Source organism: Cupressus sempervirens, chromosome 7 (assembly GCF_028749045.1).
Source record: "Cupressus sempervirens isolate cs-2001-9-10 chromosome 7, ASM2874904v1, whole genome shotgun sequence".
In the NCBI taxonomy this organism is placed as follows: domain Eukaryota; kingdom Viridiplantae; phylum Streptophyta; class Pinopsida; order Cupressales; family Cupressaceae; genus Cupressus; species Cupressus sempervirens.
In genome coordinates this window covers 421,362,156-421,381,000 of record NC_143124.1, presented here as the reverse complement: position 1 = coordinate 421,381,000, position 18,845 = coordinate 421,362,156, and the positions used below count along the sequence as shown (strand labels likewise).

The 18,845-nt window shown below is 35.1% G+C and overlaps 1 protein-coding gene across 2 annotated transcripts in view; it reads right to left on the bottom strand.

Moving 5' to 3' along the window:
* Positions 1-18,233, bottom strand: part of LOC149547333 (hexosyltransferase GAUT11-like) — a 115,948-nt gene extending 97,715 nt beyond the window's left edge. The window contains exon 1 of one of the 2 annotated variants that reach the window (XM_089791606.1): positions 17,158-18,233. Coding sequence is in view for 1 of the 2 variants with exons in the window: in XM_089791605.1 (XP_089647731.1) it covers positions 17,158-17,307 (150 nt within the window). In the remaining variant the exon portion in view is untranslated. The remainder of the gene's footprint in view (positions 1-17,157) is intronic. The other variant, XM_089791605.1, reaches the window with a different exon arrangement.
* Positions 18,234-18,845: the final 612 nt, after the last annotated feature.

The following is an 18,845-nucleotide window of genomic DNA, read 5'->3' as shown; positions in this document are numbered from 1 at the left end:
AATGACCATTGGATGTATCTATGACGATTGAGCAATCAAGTACCTAACGTATAAATCAGCACCAAATCCCTAGCATAGATGCATTTAGTTATATAAATATATATAAATCATATGCATAAGAAAATGTTCTTATAAAAATTCGTTATTGCACCTTGGTGCATTGAGGGACTTGTCATTATTGTTATTTGATTGTTATAGCCAATCAAACTGGAAATTATAATCAACTTTTTATTCTTTTTCGTGTGGGCTGCTTATGCAATAGAGTAACTTCTCTTGCCACCCAATGGCAAGGAGTTAATATTGATTGAGCTACCTTTCCCTACATGATTAGCTCATTTGGATTCATCGGTTGCTTGCATTTAAAGCGCTATGCATATTTTTGTGTTTGAGATTTGGGCTTGGAAAGCTTTCAAAATAGTCGAGCGGGTTGCGCTCCTGTGGAATATTAGAATATTATGATGTTTCTTTAATAGTCATCTTAGTTAGTCCTTAGTTTATTAGGTAGTTTCTATGTTTGTCTTTAGTTCACAATTGTTTCTTTTAGAAACGTCATCTTTGTAGATCTATATAAGAAGCTTTCATCTCCTTTTTTTAATACGACCACAAAAACATCAATTTACCATAACATGGTATAAGAGCGGGTCAATGGGATAACATAAAATTTGGTAGATTTTTTAAGAAAAACTCGAGCCTCTTTTGTTCCGGAACTTTTTCCAGAAATTTGCTTTTCGATTTTTAGAAATAAAAATCGTTAGAGGTATTTATGAAACTTTTGTGGTTTGTCTTCAAAGATTTTTGCTAGAAATCGCAAGGTTGAAAAGGGTTTTGATCCCGCAATTTCTTGGTTGCAGCATAAGTCTCTGATTTTTAGTGTTGCATGTGCTTGCATGTGCTTGCATGTTGCTTGCATACCATGCAAAGTCTCGTGTTTTGTTGCCCTTAAAAATTCTGATGGGTTTTCATAATTTTTTACCTTAAAAATATTTCGATGGGTTTTTACAATTTTGTCCCTTAAAAATTTCTTATGGCTTTCCATTATTTTTCCCTTGAAAATTTATGATTCTGTAGTTCGCAAAGTTGCGTGGGATTCCTTCGTGAGTTTATAATTTTTTTCCTCAAAGACTATCTGTTGGGCTTTACCGTTTTTCCTAAAAAAAAGCTTTGTATTGTCTGGTTTTGATTGATTTTTCACCCCAAAAATCATGCAAGGTTTTGATTGATTTCTTACCTCCAAATTTTTGTTCATCTTTTTCGATTTCTCTCCTAAAAAATCGCACATTTTTGCAGTTTGTTTTGGGGCATCATGCTCATTTGCAAAGTTTGGAGGGTTTGTCGATTTTTCCTCAAAATCACGCTAGTTGTTCTCAGTGTTTGTCTATGTCTCCAGGGAAGAGCAGCTTCGTTATCCAACATCAAATTGAATATTTTGTGATGATTTCTAGTCAAATGTTTTGCTGATTCTGGGAGAGTTAGTGGCAGGCTTATTTCGTTGGCAGAGTGAATGGCAAGCTCTTGTCTCTTGTTGCAAAGCATTCTAAAGAAGGGGACACCCTTCTCTGTTCTTCTATAGATGAATTTTGGCATCTTGGTCATTAACATTTTGCAGATCCAAGGAAGGTCTCAGCAGCAGCAAAATGTTTTGAAGTTTAGGAATCAATCTCCTTTTATTACTCTGTCATATCATGTAATAATATGCAGATGTATTAATTTGTGGAATTAAGTCTGCGATCTCTTTGCAATATAATTGGTATTCAGATTTATACATATATTCATCGCATTGTTTTATGATATGCATCTTGTATGTGTGTTCTTTCATCACCATGCTGAGATGGCACTACTTCTTAATTAGTCAAATGGAACCATTAAAATGCCATTTTATTGCACTAAAATCAAGGCATCGATTTGCATTTATAATCCATGTTTTTGGATCCATTGTCATGTCCCCCCATAAATAGAATTTTAAAAATAAATAAATAAGAAAATATATTAAATAAATTAAACAGACAAATAAATAGATAGTACAATTATAATTAAATATTAATATAATAGTTAACAATAAAATATATTATTATTGAAATAATAATAAGATATGAACAAGCAATGATATTACTTATCATTATAAATGATAATTCTGATAAGTTATTATTATTATTATAAATAAGGAAATTACAGATGCATTCAAGAAAGACATATCTCCTACATTTAAGGTCACAACTCTTCAGGAGCCAAGCTATATAATTGATATTAAATTCTTTCCATATGCATGGAGGAAGGCATGAAAAAGAAACTGGCAGGAAGGACAAGAGCCATGCGTGGACAACAGAGGATGGACAACAAAATTAAGAACAATCGAACATAATAGGATTGAGTCCCGGACATTACCAAGAGAAAGATGCAGATATAATCAAAGAGGGCACATCACATAATTGGGTGTTGACTCAGAAAGCATAGATATAGCTCGAATAACAATCAACAAACACCATTACATGGGGGAGGATATCACTGCTGGTCAATGACAAAGATGGGAAAGACCACAATAGCAACCATGCTTTGAGGAGTTAAACATATCAATCTTGGCAGCTGACTCAGCTGAAGGCACGCAAGGGCATCTGTAAGAAACATCGGAGACAGAGAAGAGACTCGGGAATATGAATATTATAAGGGCAATAGTATAATGAAATTGACGGGGAGGAGAAGTTATCCAGATCAACATCAAAGAATAATAAGTCTAATACAAGGCAGCAGGAAATCAACTTCAGATAGTTGATAACAGGGGAACAAATCATGTAGGCGGTCAATTAATCATGTACGATAAGTAAGAATGCAAATTGACCTACATACTATATATCTTGCATGGTGAAACATATTGTCTCCCGAAGATGTCGACTTCAATAAGGTTTTAGAATAGTGACCATTCTGAAAATGAAGCACATAGATTTCAGGGAGGAAATAAGTTCAGAAAGAAACAGATATCTGTTCCTTCAATTATAAAACTGCCCTACCAAAAGCAACCTGAAGTGCGTAGACCATAAAGGGAAGAGAACAGACGATCAAGGGTGATAAGTAACATTCAACGGAGAACAACGTCAAATACATAGGAGACTATAAGCATGGAATGAAGGGGCCGATAATCAAGGAAAGGCACTAACCAAGGAATTAGACCATAGAAATCGATGCCAAGTGCATGTACAAACAAAGAAAGGAGAATAGAAGTGATATGCCAACAAAGATCAATAAAGACTATCATACCATACTTGGTAAAATAGGGGTGTTTACAAGGAATGAGATTAAAGGAACTCGATATAGGATAATAAAGCATGAGAAATAAAGGTTAATATATTTCCAAGGGGATCAGAAGATTAGGAGATAATACAAATATATATATGAAAGGTTAATAAAAAATAATTGAAGTATTAATTAGATTAAATTCTAAAGTATAGTAGAGCGATATTTGAATAAGAATTATAAAATATTTTCCTATCAAACATTTACTAAATAATTATATCAAAGGATACTTAAGATAAAATATTATAAATGTCCTTTATAAGTGGAGTTAAAAACCAAAGTTGGGATTTAGAAGTGAAATAAGAATGTATACTAAGTAGGGACATTTCATCCATAAATCATGGTAAAGATATATTTCTGTGCATATACTTTCAATGGCAAAAAATATTAATCATATAGCAGTTCTTTACAAGAATCAATATGCATGTTTCGAGCAAGGTTTAGTTACATCACTCTTCATTGCAGGATCATCATTTCATCTTCCAGCAAGAACCATGGATATATTTCTATTACCCATGGTATGTGGATTCATCACTATCCCATAAGGAAGAGACCCCTTATTCCAATGAGAAATATGGCTTTGGGACAGTTTGTATCTATTTCATTTCTGTATGTTAGACAGTCTGGTATTAATCTGATCTAAATTTTAACTTATCTTGAACTATGATGGACTGCACTGATCAGTGTAATCCTCAAGGCTTGTTTAACATGGGAAGAGTTTAAGGACATGTATACCCTAGATAGGATAGCGTACTACCTAATTTGAACCGTAACAGTATAGATTATCAATATGAAACATGGCCAACCTAGAGGCTTAGGAACATGATCATATGGCCAAGGGATGTTGGTAATATAACTGCTATCGTACAATGAGTTTTCAGGTCATGGAGACCTAATTAATGTCAGCACGAAGTAATGAGTCTAGAGGTGACAAAGGAGGTACGAAGTACAGTGCTCATGCCTTTAAAACCTTGGGCATGGTGGTAGTATGCTATGAGTACTAACCGTCTAACCACTAGAAGCAGTCTGGCAATGTCTAGCTAGGAAGGTCACACTGAGAGGCAATGATGCCTATAGGTTGACTAGCTAAGACAGCTGTGGAATCGGTGCCAGCTCTCGGATGGCATGAAAAACCGAATCCCGTGTTCGCACTCACTTTGTGTATATCAATGGTTGGGTGGTAAAAAACCCTGATGATACTCTTTTTCCCTTGAGGGGGTCAGGAGCCAAAGAAAAGATAACTGAGAGTGAACCATCAAGTTTGCCAGGTCCCATGGTGTATATTTTAACAGTTATTTCAGTTAAAGCTTCTTTTTTATTTCAATTATTTAAAAAAAGGAAGATTTTTAATTTTCTCTTCATCTGAAATTAGTTGTTTAACTCTTCCTTTCATTAATAAAGAAAAGGAATAAATTAATCAGATATCCATGTGAAGTTAGTTGTAAATTCTCTTGTCAGTTAGACAACGAACTTTTGTTATTCAGGTTCACAGGGAAACGGAAGCAGTTCTGTTATTTTAATTTAAAGTATATTTCCCTTATTTTTGTTAATTCCCTTTCATTCTTCTTTAGGTAATTAGAGTTGGTATGATACAAAAATCAACATCTATTCAATCATCATCCATCAATATGTCAGATTAGCATTCATTATATTCTCACTTTTCAATCATCTAAACAACAATTACTAAATCATAACTCACCAATACATTGAATCGCCAAACCAAAAGAATTCATTCAATTAATCAATCATTCACATGAGTATCAATCATTTAACAACAACAAAGATAAGAAGCACCGATCAAGGAAAATAATATATCAGGAGTTATGAATCTTGTGCATTATATATGTAATTTGTTGGAGGATGTAAATTAGGGAGATGATGTTTGCCGGCTACCACAAACTAAGTACACCACCCCAAGGGATCGGATTGATCATAGTTGGGCATTCCTACCTCTTGTGGGGATCAAAAGAGTTAATAAAACTACAGCTGAATCACTCACTCGCAATAGACCGATCTTAATAATAACATGCATGTTCCTAGTGGTATGCAGAGACAAGAGTCCACTGTATGTGTATGACATGCACACACGAAGCACTCATCACAACAGACCAATCTAAATAATAGCATATATGTTCCTTGTGGTATGCAGAGATAAGTGTCCACTGTGTATGTGTGTGTCTATGTCTGTGTTTGTGTGTGTGTGTGCGTGTGTGTGTGTGTGCGCTTGTGTTATATGTGGACAAATGTATATACTTAATGAATGCTTTCAGACTATATGAACAATTATATGATTCTCTACCTACAACAATCGATGATGATAGGATAAGGGAGTGCAAGGAGGGGGGACTGCGGTGGATCTCTCACTAGACACACCACCTCATGAAGATGGTTAAGGACCGCATGAGGCCAAGATGGGCAGAGTTTCTGCTCTTGGGCCTAGGGTAGAGAGTCATCTTAACAGCACCCTATTGTAGTCTCTCCTACGAACCCTATATTGAGAAATGGGTGAGGTGAACTAAATGGGATCCCCAATCATAAGAGGAGAGAGTGCTACGGTAGAAGGGAACAGCATACAAGCCTCACTAGGTACACTATCATATAAATATGGTTAAGGACCCACATGGGGCCAAGGGAAACATTGTTTTCACCCTTGGGCCTAGGGTAGTAGATATTTGAGGCACCTTGTAATGCCCCATTTCTAAAATAGGATTTAATAATAAATAATCATAATAAGATTAAGATATAAACAATAATTATAACATAATATAATTACAAGATAAGTAAAGTTAATGAAAGGTTGATATCTCCAAATATGATGGAGAAAATAGAAGCACAAAGATGATCAACAAAATATCAATTATGAATAAATTATCATCGAAAAGTGTTGATTTTCGGGATCTGCTGCAAATGTAATAGCACTGCCATAATGTTTTGGTATGTGCTTTCCAAATGGCAGCCATCTCTTTAATATAGGACGAAGTATGGATTTTGCACTATAGTTTATCCAACTAAAGGTACCAACCATTAACACTCCCTCTTAGCTAGGGAGGATAAACAAGATTCATACACAATATGAATAACATACTACCTCAGTGTAAAAATACAATATGAATAACATACTACCTCAGTGTAAAAATACAATATGAATAACATACTACCTCAGTGTAAAAATAGTTTCTGGAATGTCAACTCATTTGACTTCCTAGTGTATTGAATGCTAACTCATTTGACATTTGAAAGTCAACTCATTTGTCTTTCTAGTTTCTTGAATATCAACTCATTTGAAATTTGAATGTCAACTCATTTGACAATTAAATGAAGCTTGACGGAACCATATCCTCTATCTGCTCCCTCTCTTTCAAGGTTGCCTCTTAATGAAATGGTGGGTTCCTTATGAATCTCAATCTCCCTCTGAACATCAATTTTAGAGCTTCTTATCCAAACTTACCTTTAACAAAGTGTGACTCTCTCTAAATCTCCATTTTCCTACAATAACATGCTCGGAGGAAAAGATCAAAGCAAATATCTCTTATAGTACATATTGAAATAAGAGAGACAAAGATAATACTCAAAGATCAATGTCTAAATATATACATTAATCTATTCTCATTAATGCCAATTTTCCAATCTCTTATATATATTTATTTCATTTTATATCTCTTATGTTCTTGAATATAACATAAATAAGCCTCTATAAAATAACACAAATTCATGTACAATGAAATAAATTCATAAACTTACCTCACATGAACTTTACCTCTATTCCCTCCAAAAAGTAAATAGCACATATTGATTATAAATGTTCCCTCAATATACTCATTTGTAAGTTATCCTATACAACTAGTTGTTGATGTCACCATAATAATATGCTTATCCTTTGTATCTTTTGAACGGCGAAACTCTTATTCCAATTATTGGCACAAAATGTCTTTTGCCAGTCAAGATACACCTCATTTGGAATTGCAATGATTTGCCTCATATTCGTGCCTTCACACTACATGATCACAATGGCCAAGCATGCCAAGCAGCATGACAATGATCATGGCAACTTGGCAGATCTAACCCCTGGTCAACATTATCAATCTGAAGACATTGCTCAGTCACGTCCAAATCGGATTATCATTGTTCTGAGACATCCAAGCAAGAAGCCTGATGCCATTCCTTCGAGCACTTCTGAAACAAGTCACAGTCTGCACACTCTTGCCCAGCCTGCACATGCGGACCGCACATTATCAGATCCATCATGGGAAACAAGCAATGCCAAGAACAATTTGAGTTCAACTCAACAACTCCCAATCTTGAAGTCAAACCGATCCACTCGCACCCCAATCTACACATCTCAGCATTTGAGCAGACCCAACTCGCCCATCCACTGTGACAGTCTAATCTGCCCACACAACCTCACATTGCTCATTCACGATTATTACAGTTCTGATTGAGTCCCATGACTATTCTCGGTGATCCAACATGAGTTTGGCAAAATATTTTGATTGTCTTCAACACAACATAGTAGAAACTATTTCTAAGTTCAAAGATCCTTGTTTGTGAAACATTCAATATCCATAGAGTTTCCCATTCGCACAAGATAGATGTTACATTCTTTGTTATATTTGCAGTTGGCTCTGATACCATGTTGATTTTCCGGATCTGCTGCAAATGTAATAGCACTGCCATAATGTTTTGGTATGTGCTTTCCAAATGGCAGCCATCTCTCTAATATAGGATGAAGTATAGATAGACATGTCCCTTCACGAGACATGTATAATTGATTAGTATTTAATTAATATAATACCAAATAAATATCTCATATATTAAATATATTAATATATATATATATATAATCTCACACACATATATATATATTTGCACTATAGTTTACCCAACTAAAGCTACCAAACATAACAAAAAGTTATCCAATGGCAAGATCAATTTCAATTCGCATTGTCTCTTGGTATCATGACAAGGAAAGGTCCAAGAAATCAACGAAGTGGTTGAACACAAGCATCACCAATATTAGTCGATACACATCAATAATATGACAAGAAGCTATTGGTTAAGATCGGAGCGATATAGAACGATAGAGGAACGCAATCGATGAATGAATCTGTAATGTCCCCACTTTTAGCAAGCTCCTGTCGTTGGCTTCGTCAGTTAGTCATCGTGACCCTTGTGAGCTGATAGTGGGATTTGAGAGTCTCAATTATGGAGTTATTAGGCTTTCCAGTGGCCTATGGTGAGTTTTGGCTCTGTTTTAGGGACTTGCTATTTTTAGAAAGTCAACACTTAGTTACAATGAGCTCAGTTGAGTTAGAGGAGTTGAGTGATGCTCTCAGTTTTTAATTCTAGCTTTTGGTTTGGGCTCCAAGAATCTTGGAGGGAGCGTCTATTTTAGTAAGTCGCCCCATTAGCTTCATTCATCGTTTTTCTTCACCAAGATCACTCATGTGTTGTCAGATTTTGATTCTGATGTTTTTTCAGTCATTTTCACAAGACAGGTGAATTATTATTATTATTCAACTAAATAGCCTGAGGTTGCTATTTTTGTTGGTACTGTATGTTGATCACCTTAGTGTCATAGCACGTTGGAACCAAGTTGAAAAGTTTTAAATCTTGGGCACAAGAAACAGTGACCTCACATGTCAGAATATCATGATATGGTTGAAAAAGCCATTTTGGAGAGCCAAAAGGAAATTAATAAATTATATTATGTGCCTAAGTATAGAGCAAAAAGGCTTTTAACTGAAAGGTATGTAGTTGAAGTTACGTTGCACAATGGAGATTATAAATATGGCTCCCATTATGAGAATTGATCATCCAATTGAATATTATTTGTTTTTGTTGTTGAGGGTTTGAGTTCTGAGAATTGATCTTGCAAATGTGTTGTGAATTGCTCCTGTGGTAAAGCAATTTTGCTAATTCTTCTCTATTGTTTTGACTGTATCTGAGAAGTTGATCTATGCTGAGGAAATCGCCAGTACCAGAGAGAATTATTTAGCTTCTGTTGATTGATTCCCATCTGCATTTGAATTAGGGGAAACTGAGAGTAATTGGGAGGTTGTCATTTCTCTTCTTGGGCAGCGTTTGACTTCCTCATTGGCTGCTTATTCCTGTTTGGGCAGCATCACCTCTTTCTCAAAGGCTGTGTGTGGATTAGAGGCCCCTATATTCAAGAAACTCAAGCCTGCAGTTAGAAATTTGAGACCGGTGATCAAGTTTTCAACCTGAGATTTGGGTCTGGAGTCCTCCGTTCATCATTCTAGGGCCTCTAATTTATGTAGCAGGAAGCAGATAAATAATTCTGCTCATTTGTAGTGGATTTGAGAAGCTGTTGGGAAACCACATATAGCTGGAGTTGGAGTAAATGCAATCGAACATCAAAGCAGAATATCAATCAGGTTCCTGTTGTTAATAAAATCAGTTCATGCCACTTTCTTTTAATTACTAACCTCCAGTTGCAGATTACAAGTTGAACTAAGCAAAACAGAGATATCTCCTAAGGGACACCGGTCTCTCACATTCACTACACATATACGTCAGAGAAGAATACCATATAATCTTCAACAAATATCAATCAAATAAGACGGATCCTGGAAGCAGGAAATAAGACAAGTAATGCCACTGATCATTTCTTATGCATAAAAAGGCACGATTAAGACTGATGTTGAGCATCACTGATTACAGCAATTAGTCCTACAGGCTATTAATTTAAGGAAAGGAGGATTGCATTAGTCATAAGAGAAACATGATAATGAAGCATTGATTCCCACTCAGAAAGAGTAACATTGCAAAGTAGTGGTCAAGTAAATTATATCGCTCTTAAACCAAATGGTTACTAAGAACAGCGATTATACAGTGATTATAGGATAAGACTAATCATTATTATGAATGAGTGACTCATCAAACTCAAGGGATGCCATCCTTCGGTTCAATTATACAGTGATTATAGGAGAAGACTAATCATTATTATGAATGAGTGACTCATCAAACTCAAGGGATGCCATCCTTTGGTTTGAGAGATATAAGAGCAAGACCAAACATATTCAAACAGGAAAAGGGATTATTATTTATAAATGGTTGCTCATCAAATGAAATGAATCATAATATTTTTCTGGTAAGCATCGTGTGATGTGTAAGGCCCTTCCCCAGTACCATATTATAAATCCTAAATAACATGAATATGGTTAGAACTAGAAAGCGTAAGGAGGTGAGATGTCATGTCTTTGTCGCTCATGCATGGTATGTGACTTATAGACTGTTACCATACACTTTATGATAGAACGATGATAAGAGGTTCCAGGATTTAGGTATGTCATGATTGGCATCCTCCTTATTAATATTGGACCTGAGATCTTATTTAGACTGATTTACATTGTAGTCAATATTGTCATAAGTGTCGTATTCGAAATTTTATCAGGTTGGTGAGCTAAGACCCTATGGAATAAAGACTCGAAATGTTATAACTTAGAAAACTATGCCGATGGGTTCATAGTATGTTATGATGTATTAAGATAGTTGTTTTAGGTGGCCATTGTGAAAAGATGAATTAGCACCCCCCCTTGTGAGTACTAATAATAATTATTGATAGAAATTGTTGTTAATTTAGATAAAAGCCTTCTCGGTAGAGCTCGGCATGAGGTAAATATAATATGTCAAATTGTTGTACAAGTATTAGTTAGATAGGCTACAGTGAATGACGATTAAGATGAATATATAATATATTAACTAACAGATATAATGGGTTTGCCTAATGACTGATTTTGAACCTATGCAGACATGATTATGAAAACATCCTGATTCCTAAAATTAGTGATTTTAGAGACATATGCCTTATCATGTAATATCTCATAATGATAACGAGATAGTGTTAGTAATCAAACTATATTTAATTGAATCAAGTATACTAGTTGTGATGATTACATTTTCGTGGTTTTGATTTAAGGTATGTAATTGGAACTAATTTTCATGTTGGCTGACAACATTTTGTCATTATGATAGGAAATGGATTATGATGTGATGCGAAATGTTAAATTGATTATGATGATTTATGATTAAATATGATGCGCAGATTTTGATATTTTAACATTTTGAATGTCTTATTTCAAATGATTAAGTAAAGGAAATTCTATTAAATTTTGTTAATATGGAGTGCGTAACATTTAAATTCATATGCATTTATAATATGTATTCTATATGACCTCCTTGGACTACTGATGCTCGAGTTTAGTGTGCAAGAAGTGGAACCATGGAAATCTTTGGAGGAAACAAGTTCCAAACCTATGTGAACACGGTTTAGCCAAGGCGAATCTTTGGAAGATTCAAAAGCCTTATTGTGATGTATTTTAATTCATAAATGTAAGCTTGTATGTGTGTGAAATTTTTAATCTCAAAGATGCATTAGGGACATGTCATGATGATGTGGAATGTGCTTTTATGTGTCACTTGGCACTTGTGAATTCCGTCTGTTAATGACATGTCCTCTAGGGTTTGGTCATGGTAGCATGTTACCCTAAAACTAATTACCTAGTTAATGATTAAGTAAACCCACTTGACAAAGGGATAGGATGGGTCACAATCAAAGGAAATTCGAATTTAGACTTGACTAGGGTTTTGAAGGGTCATTAGGTGGTCCCAAAGTGTCTTTCCTGTGAAAATAAGCTACCCATATGATAGTATAACATGTTAGGGACCTAATTTTGACCATAATGGTGCCTAGACTGCCTACGGGGGCCCTTTTACCAATGCCTTCTTCCATCAATTCGAAAATGGAGTTATCACATGAACTCTTCCCCGTGTTTCCACTAAGTCAAAAATAGCAAACTTAGGGGGAGACAAGTTTGTAAGAGGAAGTGGCTTGGTATTTTTGCCAAAATAGATAGTGGAAAAGTCTTTTTAGGGGGACTTGGACAAACTAGTGGGGTGTTCACCCACTCTCTAAGTTTAGAGACAGTTAAGGTTTTGGAGGGAGGCTAAGGGAGCTCTTCATCAATTGTCATTACCATTAGCTTGGACCAAGGTAGGTGCTCAAACCATGACCATTTTGTTTTAGCATTGCATAATGAATCTGCAAATATGGAATGTTGTTATGGAATCATGGATTGTTATTGTAATCTTTGTGTTGTATTGTGATTGTGCAATGAGTTTCATGCATTTTCTTGGTTTTCTTCCTTGATCTCTTTGTTTTGTTTTGAATGTTGAATTTGTTCATGGGTGTGAAGGCTTCACTCACCCTTGGGAGGGAAGAGAAGCCTTGGGTGAAGGGGCTAATTGGGCTCAACGTAGAAGTTGAGAGATTTTCCTCTTCGAGAGGGTTTGTTGTTCATGGAGTATGGCCTCCATTAAAGCCATATGCCTTGAAGAGGCATTTGTATTATGGGAGGTATAAGTATATTGATGTGATGAGGAGGATGTATTTGATAGCCTTGAAGAGGCATTATGCAATTGCAAATGTATATGTATATATGGATATGGCATTCTCCTCTTTAGAGAGCCCACCTTCACCCATTGTTTCATGATTCCAATGATGAATCATTGTGTTAAACCTTGAGAGTTTTGTAAAAGTATTGTGATATTGAGTTTTGCATGCATTGTGACATGTTTGAGTGTAAACCGTTTGAGTCTTGTTTCCCCTACTCGATGGGTGGCTTCATAGAAGCCTAGGATGGGAGGTGAGCCTCCATGGTTCCAAGTTTGTGTTGTTTTGCAGGGTTTGTGAAGATGGATCCTTTGAAGAGATTAGGGTTCCACCCTTGGCAATGTTGAAGAACCAAGAGTAGTGAAGAGACCAATTTTTCCCATGTCATCATGTGATTGTGTTGTGTATCAAGCTCCCATTGTGTTTCCTTGTAACGTGAGAGAGATTACTTCTTATTGTACATTGTTGTAAATGTGCCAAGAGAAAGTTGAGGTTATGTATATTACTATATAGTTGTCTTTGCAAAAGAGATAGTTTCATGTAAGAGAATACCTGTTATTGTGAGAAGCCAAATTGCAGTTATGTAAATTAGCTCGTCTTTACCTAGATTCCGGTATGCAAACAATGGCTAAACCTTATGGAACTCTCATGTGAGAAAAATATTGTAATGATTGTTCAATGTAGAATTGAGTAATTTCACTTCAAGGTTCTCCGTTATGTATCTTGGTGCAATGAAATATTAAGTTCTTAATAGATCTTATGTATGTATAGGGATTGAATTCAATATGTTCTTAAAAATAAATAATCTCATTTAGAGGTATATTCATCTTGGAAACCATTTATAGTTGGTTGTATGGACACTATGTGAATGTTAAGCCTCTAGCACCAATAAATTTCTAGAGTAAAGAGATGTATAAAGTTACATAAATTTATCATCACATAAACTAATCTTAAACCCATAGTTGAAATGGAAGAATATAACTCCACATATCACAAGGTTTAGAATCCATAAAGAAAAGTATGTTGTAGAGGCACTTTTGCTCTCTGGAATTTGTATGGAGACAAGAAAATAATCTCAACTTTTATTACAGACCATTAAAATATACAAGAGAATATTCTCTAGAAGCTTGTGAATAAGGAAAGTTAAAGGTAACAAAATATATATACATATATAATAAATAAACTCTTATTTCCAAGGAGCTATCCCTAATAACTTGTGATGTAGACTTGACAAGCAAGTCATATCAAAAAACAGAAAAACAAAAAAAATATTTATACAAAAATAAATTATAATAATATATTATGCAATGTTCCACCCATGAAGGACCCTATACCTAAGATCTATAAAACATAAAAGCCTATAAACTAGCAAGTCTTGAGAAGCCCCCCTTTGGTTAGAAAAGACATCTCTTACAGCCTTTAAATAAAATATATTTTCAAATTCCTTGGAAACCCTCCCAAGGCCGACCACCCTTTGGAACCCCCTCCATAATCTCTCTCCTCCCACGTGGGAAGGCCCATCTCACCTTTAAGACTTGTACTCTACCCTCCTTTATGCTTGGCATTGTGAAGAGTGTAACAAAAAATTTGTTGGGATCATGGAAGCATGGCTTGTACTCATGTTCGAATAAGACAAGACCTCTCACTCCTTTTGCATAAAGCTTTAGGCGTCTCTTAAGGCTGCTAAATCAGAAGTCAACCACCTTTTGAACCCCCTCTCACATGCCTAGAAAAATTCTTGAAAAAAAAACACACAAGTTTGGGGTTAAAGGGGTATAAAGGTAAGGTAGTTAGGTGCTTCCTTGTTGTTGATAGTTGTAGTTTAGGGGGTGGGTCAGCTAGTAATTGGTAATTATGATTTAGTGATTTTATAATATGATAAATAGTTAGGGATGGCCTTATTAATTAGAAAAGGGCATTATAATATTTTGTTGGTATTAGCTTGTAAGGATTAGTTAATGCAATCTCCTATTCAGTAGGTAGGCATATATTATATATATTATAAATAGTTAGTATTGGTGAGTTTTGTATAGGATCTAAGTGATTAATAGTAAGTTATATTAGTATGTCTATAATGTTAGATAATATAGAATAAAGGGTTAGATAAATTAGTAAATGAAATTATGAATAGACGGTAGTTGTATTAGTATGTTTGGACATCAAGTTAAGGATAGGGGAGTAAATTATGTATATTATCTCCTTGATATATTTAGTTCGTCATTAGGCTTCATAGTTAATTTATTATAATACATATTTTTGATATACCACGCTTGTAATAATACACCCAATAATCCTAAAACCAAAGTACTTAATTTGCATTGAACCATGCATAATGTGATATATATATATATATATATATAATTTGCATTGAACCATGCATAATGTGATATATATATATATATATATATATAAAATTTGGTTTTAGGATTATTGGGTGTATTATTACAAGTGTGGTATATCAAAAATATGTATTATAATAAATTAACTATGAAGCCTAATGACAAGAACTAAATATATCAAGGAGATATATATATATATATATATATACACACACACACACACACATACACATACACAGACATACATACATACATACATACATATGTATGTATGTATGTATGTATGTATGTATGTATGTGTATGTGCATGTGTATATGCATATGCTTAAATACTATTGAGAGTACGTGCAAATCTTATCTTTTGATCGTTAAAGATAAATAAGAATTATTACATTTCCACTTTTCAAACTTAACGTAATGGGATTCAATTATGACCTCTTATTATGGAACCGCCTATTTGATTGTCACTATGTAACCCGACCACCCTAAAAGTTATCTGTCGGATACAAGATTTCATGCCAATAGGTTACTTATTATCTCATCTATATGATTTTGAATAGCATTTATTAGGTCTCACATAGAATATTGCAAGGAACTCAAACCCAAGTGGGAATAACCTCCTCAAATCAACAAGCCATAAACATGATTATCATTATTGAATCTAAATGCAATTGCTTTAGCAATTTAAAGCAGCCTAATTTAGATTGTAGATATCTCTTAACCCTAGAAATGGATGTATCTCGTTATTAATATCAACATTATTATCTAGCTTGGCTGCAGGTTTCAAATAAAGGCTTATCTCATCTTCTTCTCCGGGGAGGATTATATCTCTAACTATATTATGCTCTTTGTTTCATTTTGGATTTGTCAATTTCGGGCAAAGAGGTGATCCAAGAAAGAGACATTACAGAAATGCAGAACTTTGGGGTATTAACTGACATACGGTTATGTAAAATGGTTAACGACGGTCAGAATACAGTTGAGACAACCATCCTTCTAATTACAGACTCACTAACCAAAAACAAGCCTATCCTGCAATTGTTAATGACGAGATAGAAAGGGAATGCTAAATTCATTTAAGCAGTTAAACACACACTCTCTAATAAACAGCTTACCAATTCCCCTATCTTATGAAAGGATTGGAGCTAATGTTAGAGTTTGTCAGTTTATTCACTGTATTTTAGAAAATCAACAAGATAGCTTTGACCTTGATCAACATAACCATGAAAAGAGTATTGAGCAGAGATAGAGGATTCTCTAGCTTGAGTTTTAGGCGTTTTAAATGTCTTGGGTTTTTCTATTTGCCCATCTAGCAACTTTGGCAATTTGATAATGTAATGTCACCCAAAAAACATAACAGTTAAAAGATTTCGAAGTAAGGAAATACAACATAGTAGGAAACAAAACAGAAAACAACTTAACTAGAAATATCTAGATACATTGCTTGTGAATATCAAAGGAAGCACATGTTGAGGTTGCACATGCAAATACAACCATGCTTACAGATCTTAAGAATGTTATCCAAGTATATCCCATATTTAGAAGCCAACCATAATCTAAGCCAAGAGTTACCAAGAAAAAAAAGGATCTGAACGGAAGTACATCAAAGTACAAATATAGTATAGCATGGAGAGAGGAATTTCTTGGGTTTCAAAAAGCCTATGAACTTATTCGAATCCAACTTAATCGAGAAGCATCAAAGGAAGCATATGGTGAACTTGTCCGTTCAAGTGTAACCATACTTACAATTCTTAAGAATGGTGTCCAAGCATACCCCACACTTACAGCCAACCATAATGTAACTCACAATTTGATAAGAAAAATGAGAACCGAACAGAAGTACATCAAAGTGCACATATAGTTAACCATGGAGATAGCAGGTTCATGGGTTTCCATAAGTGTACGAATCTTGTTTAAATCCAGACTATTCCAGAGACAATGGAAAAATTAAGTTTTAGCTGATAATTGGCAGAAAGTATTCGGATAAAACTGCTCCCATGTTTATAGCCAATGCCCCCAAACTAAACCACATTTACTACTTTCACAAATAACATCATACAAAGCGGCATAGGCAACTAAGCAAACAAAACCAAATGAAAAAGGCATGCAAAAAGAGCGTACCTCATGCTCTACAGTATCGGTTCTTGATTGCTTATCGTGTCCAAAGAGCAACAGAAACAATATGATAAAAAGGCCTCCTAGAACAATCCAAAATCTCCCAGAAAATTGCTTCCGCACTGGGCGCCTAACTTCTGCAGCTCTCCTCCTCATTCTTTGGTTCCCAATAAACCGTTTATCGGGCCTCGAATCTAATCACTTTCAATTGTCTCGTGGCAATAGACCTATAAGGATCTTTAGAAGATCAAGGAGAGCAACTATTTGTCGGTCTACATTCTTAACTTCCTCCAGTATAATACTGTACATAATAACGTAATGGACTCCATGTATCAAAAAACTTGTGCATCATTGAAACACAAATCAAACCATCCTCTATAGATCCACACACCAAAGCCCTCAGAAAACGACGACTTAGATTTAGCTACACATAAATAACCATTACGTAGCACATCCCATCAATTTCAATCTGCGAGATGCAAAGCTTCAAACACGTTCACATCCACATCTTCATTGACTTAATACAGTGTACCTTGTCATTGACTCATTCTGCTTAAATTTGACTGTACAAACGATTATGTTTTTAGGGGTTGGGAATGGGATTATTTGTTATATTACCCCAAAGTGTCATTCGGGTTCTCTTCCTTGAACAGATTTCTTAACTAGATGCAAGGCTTTAAGGTATTTGTGAGATTATTTGAGAAATTTAACCCACAAACGGAAAATTAGTTTATCTTTTCTTCGACCAGATTGATTTCCCCGGTGCAAGAATTTGATAGGTTTATTGATGTCACTGTCAGATCACCTGATGCGAATTTTTTACTTGCGTTGGGCGAATTACCATTAGAGAATTTTCTTCTGCAAGTATGTTCTGAGATGGATCTTGTTACTTTATTTAAAGCTTGTCGACTGGGGCCACTTGTGCACCCACCTCATTCGCCATTGCAGATGCTACAGATCTCAACTAGCAGGCGATTATTACCCTCCCCGTGCTTCAGCAACCCGCCTTCCACTCGTACTTTCGGGGGAACAATGCCCCATGGATGTCTTGGGCGATTATTACGGACTAGAAAGTGTATTTTTTATTTAGTTTGTACTTTGATGCGATGAGTTTTTTTTTTGATGTTATTTTGAGCTAATATTCCAATGTATGAGTCTGGATTTTTAGATGTATGGGTGATCTCTTTATTTTATTATTTTGTCGTATTGTTTGATACAACTATACCATATGAGATCTTCTTGGCTGAAGGAAGGATGTTCACGATGAAAGTCTATGAGGTTATATGTCTGTTAAGCTATTTAAACAAGGTGAAAAATATGGACAAGCAACAATGGCCCAAACTGGTGGTTGAAGAGGGGCTAGCCCGAAGACACAAGACATGGATGAAGCAAAATGAAAAATGGCTAATTAAGTGGGACATTAACCTTTTTATCTTAAGACGAGGAGGTCGATGGTACCCAAGGAGGATTGGGAAGAAAGAAAATGCATCTATTGCAGTAAAGGATGTGTAGAAATAGAATGACACTTCATCTTTGAGTGTGTGGCATACCAAGATATCCGAGGGCAGTTTGAGAAAAATTTAAAGGAGACCAATTACGACTTTTTTTAGGAAACAAGACTACATAAAACAACAAGTTTCTTAAAGCAGATTCATAACAGGGAAGCTAACTTTCAAAAGAACATAAAACGGGTC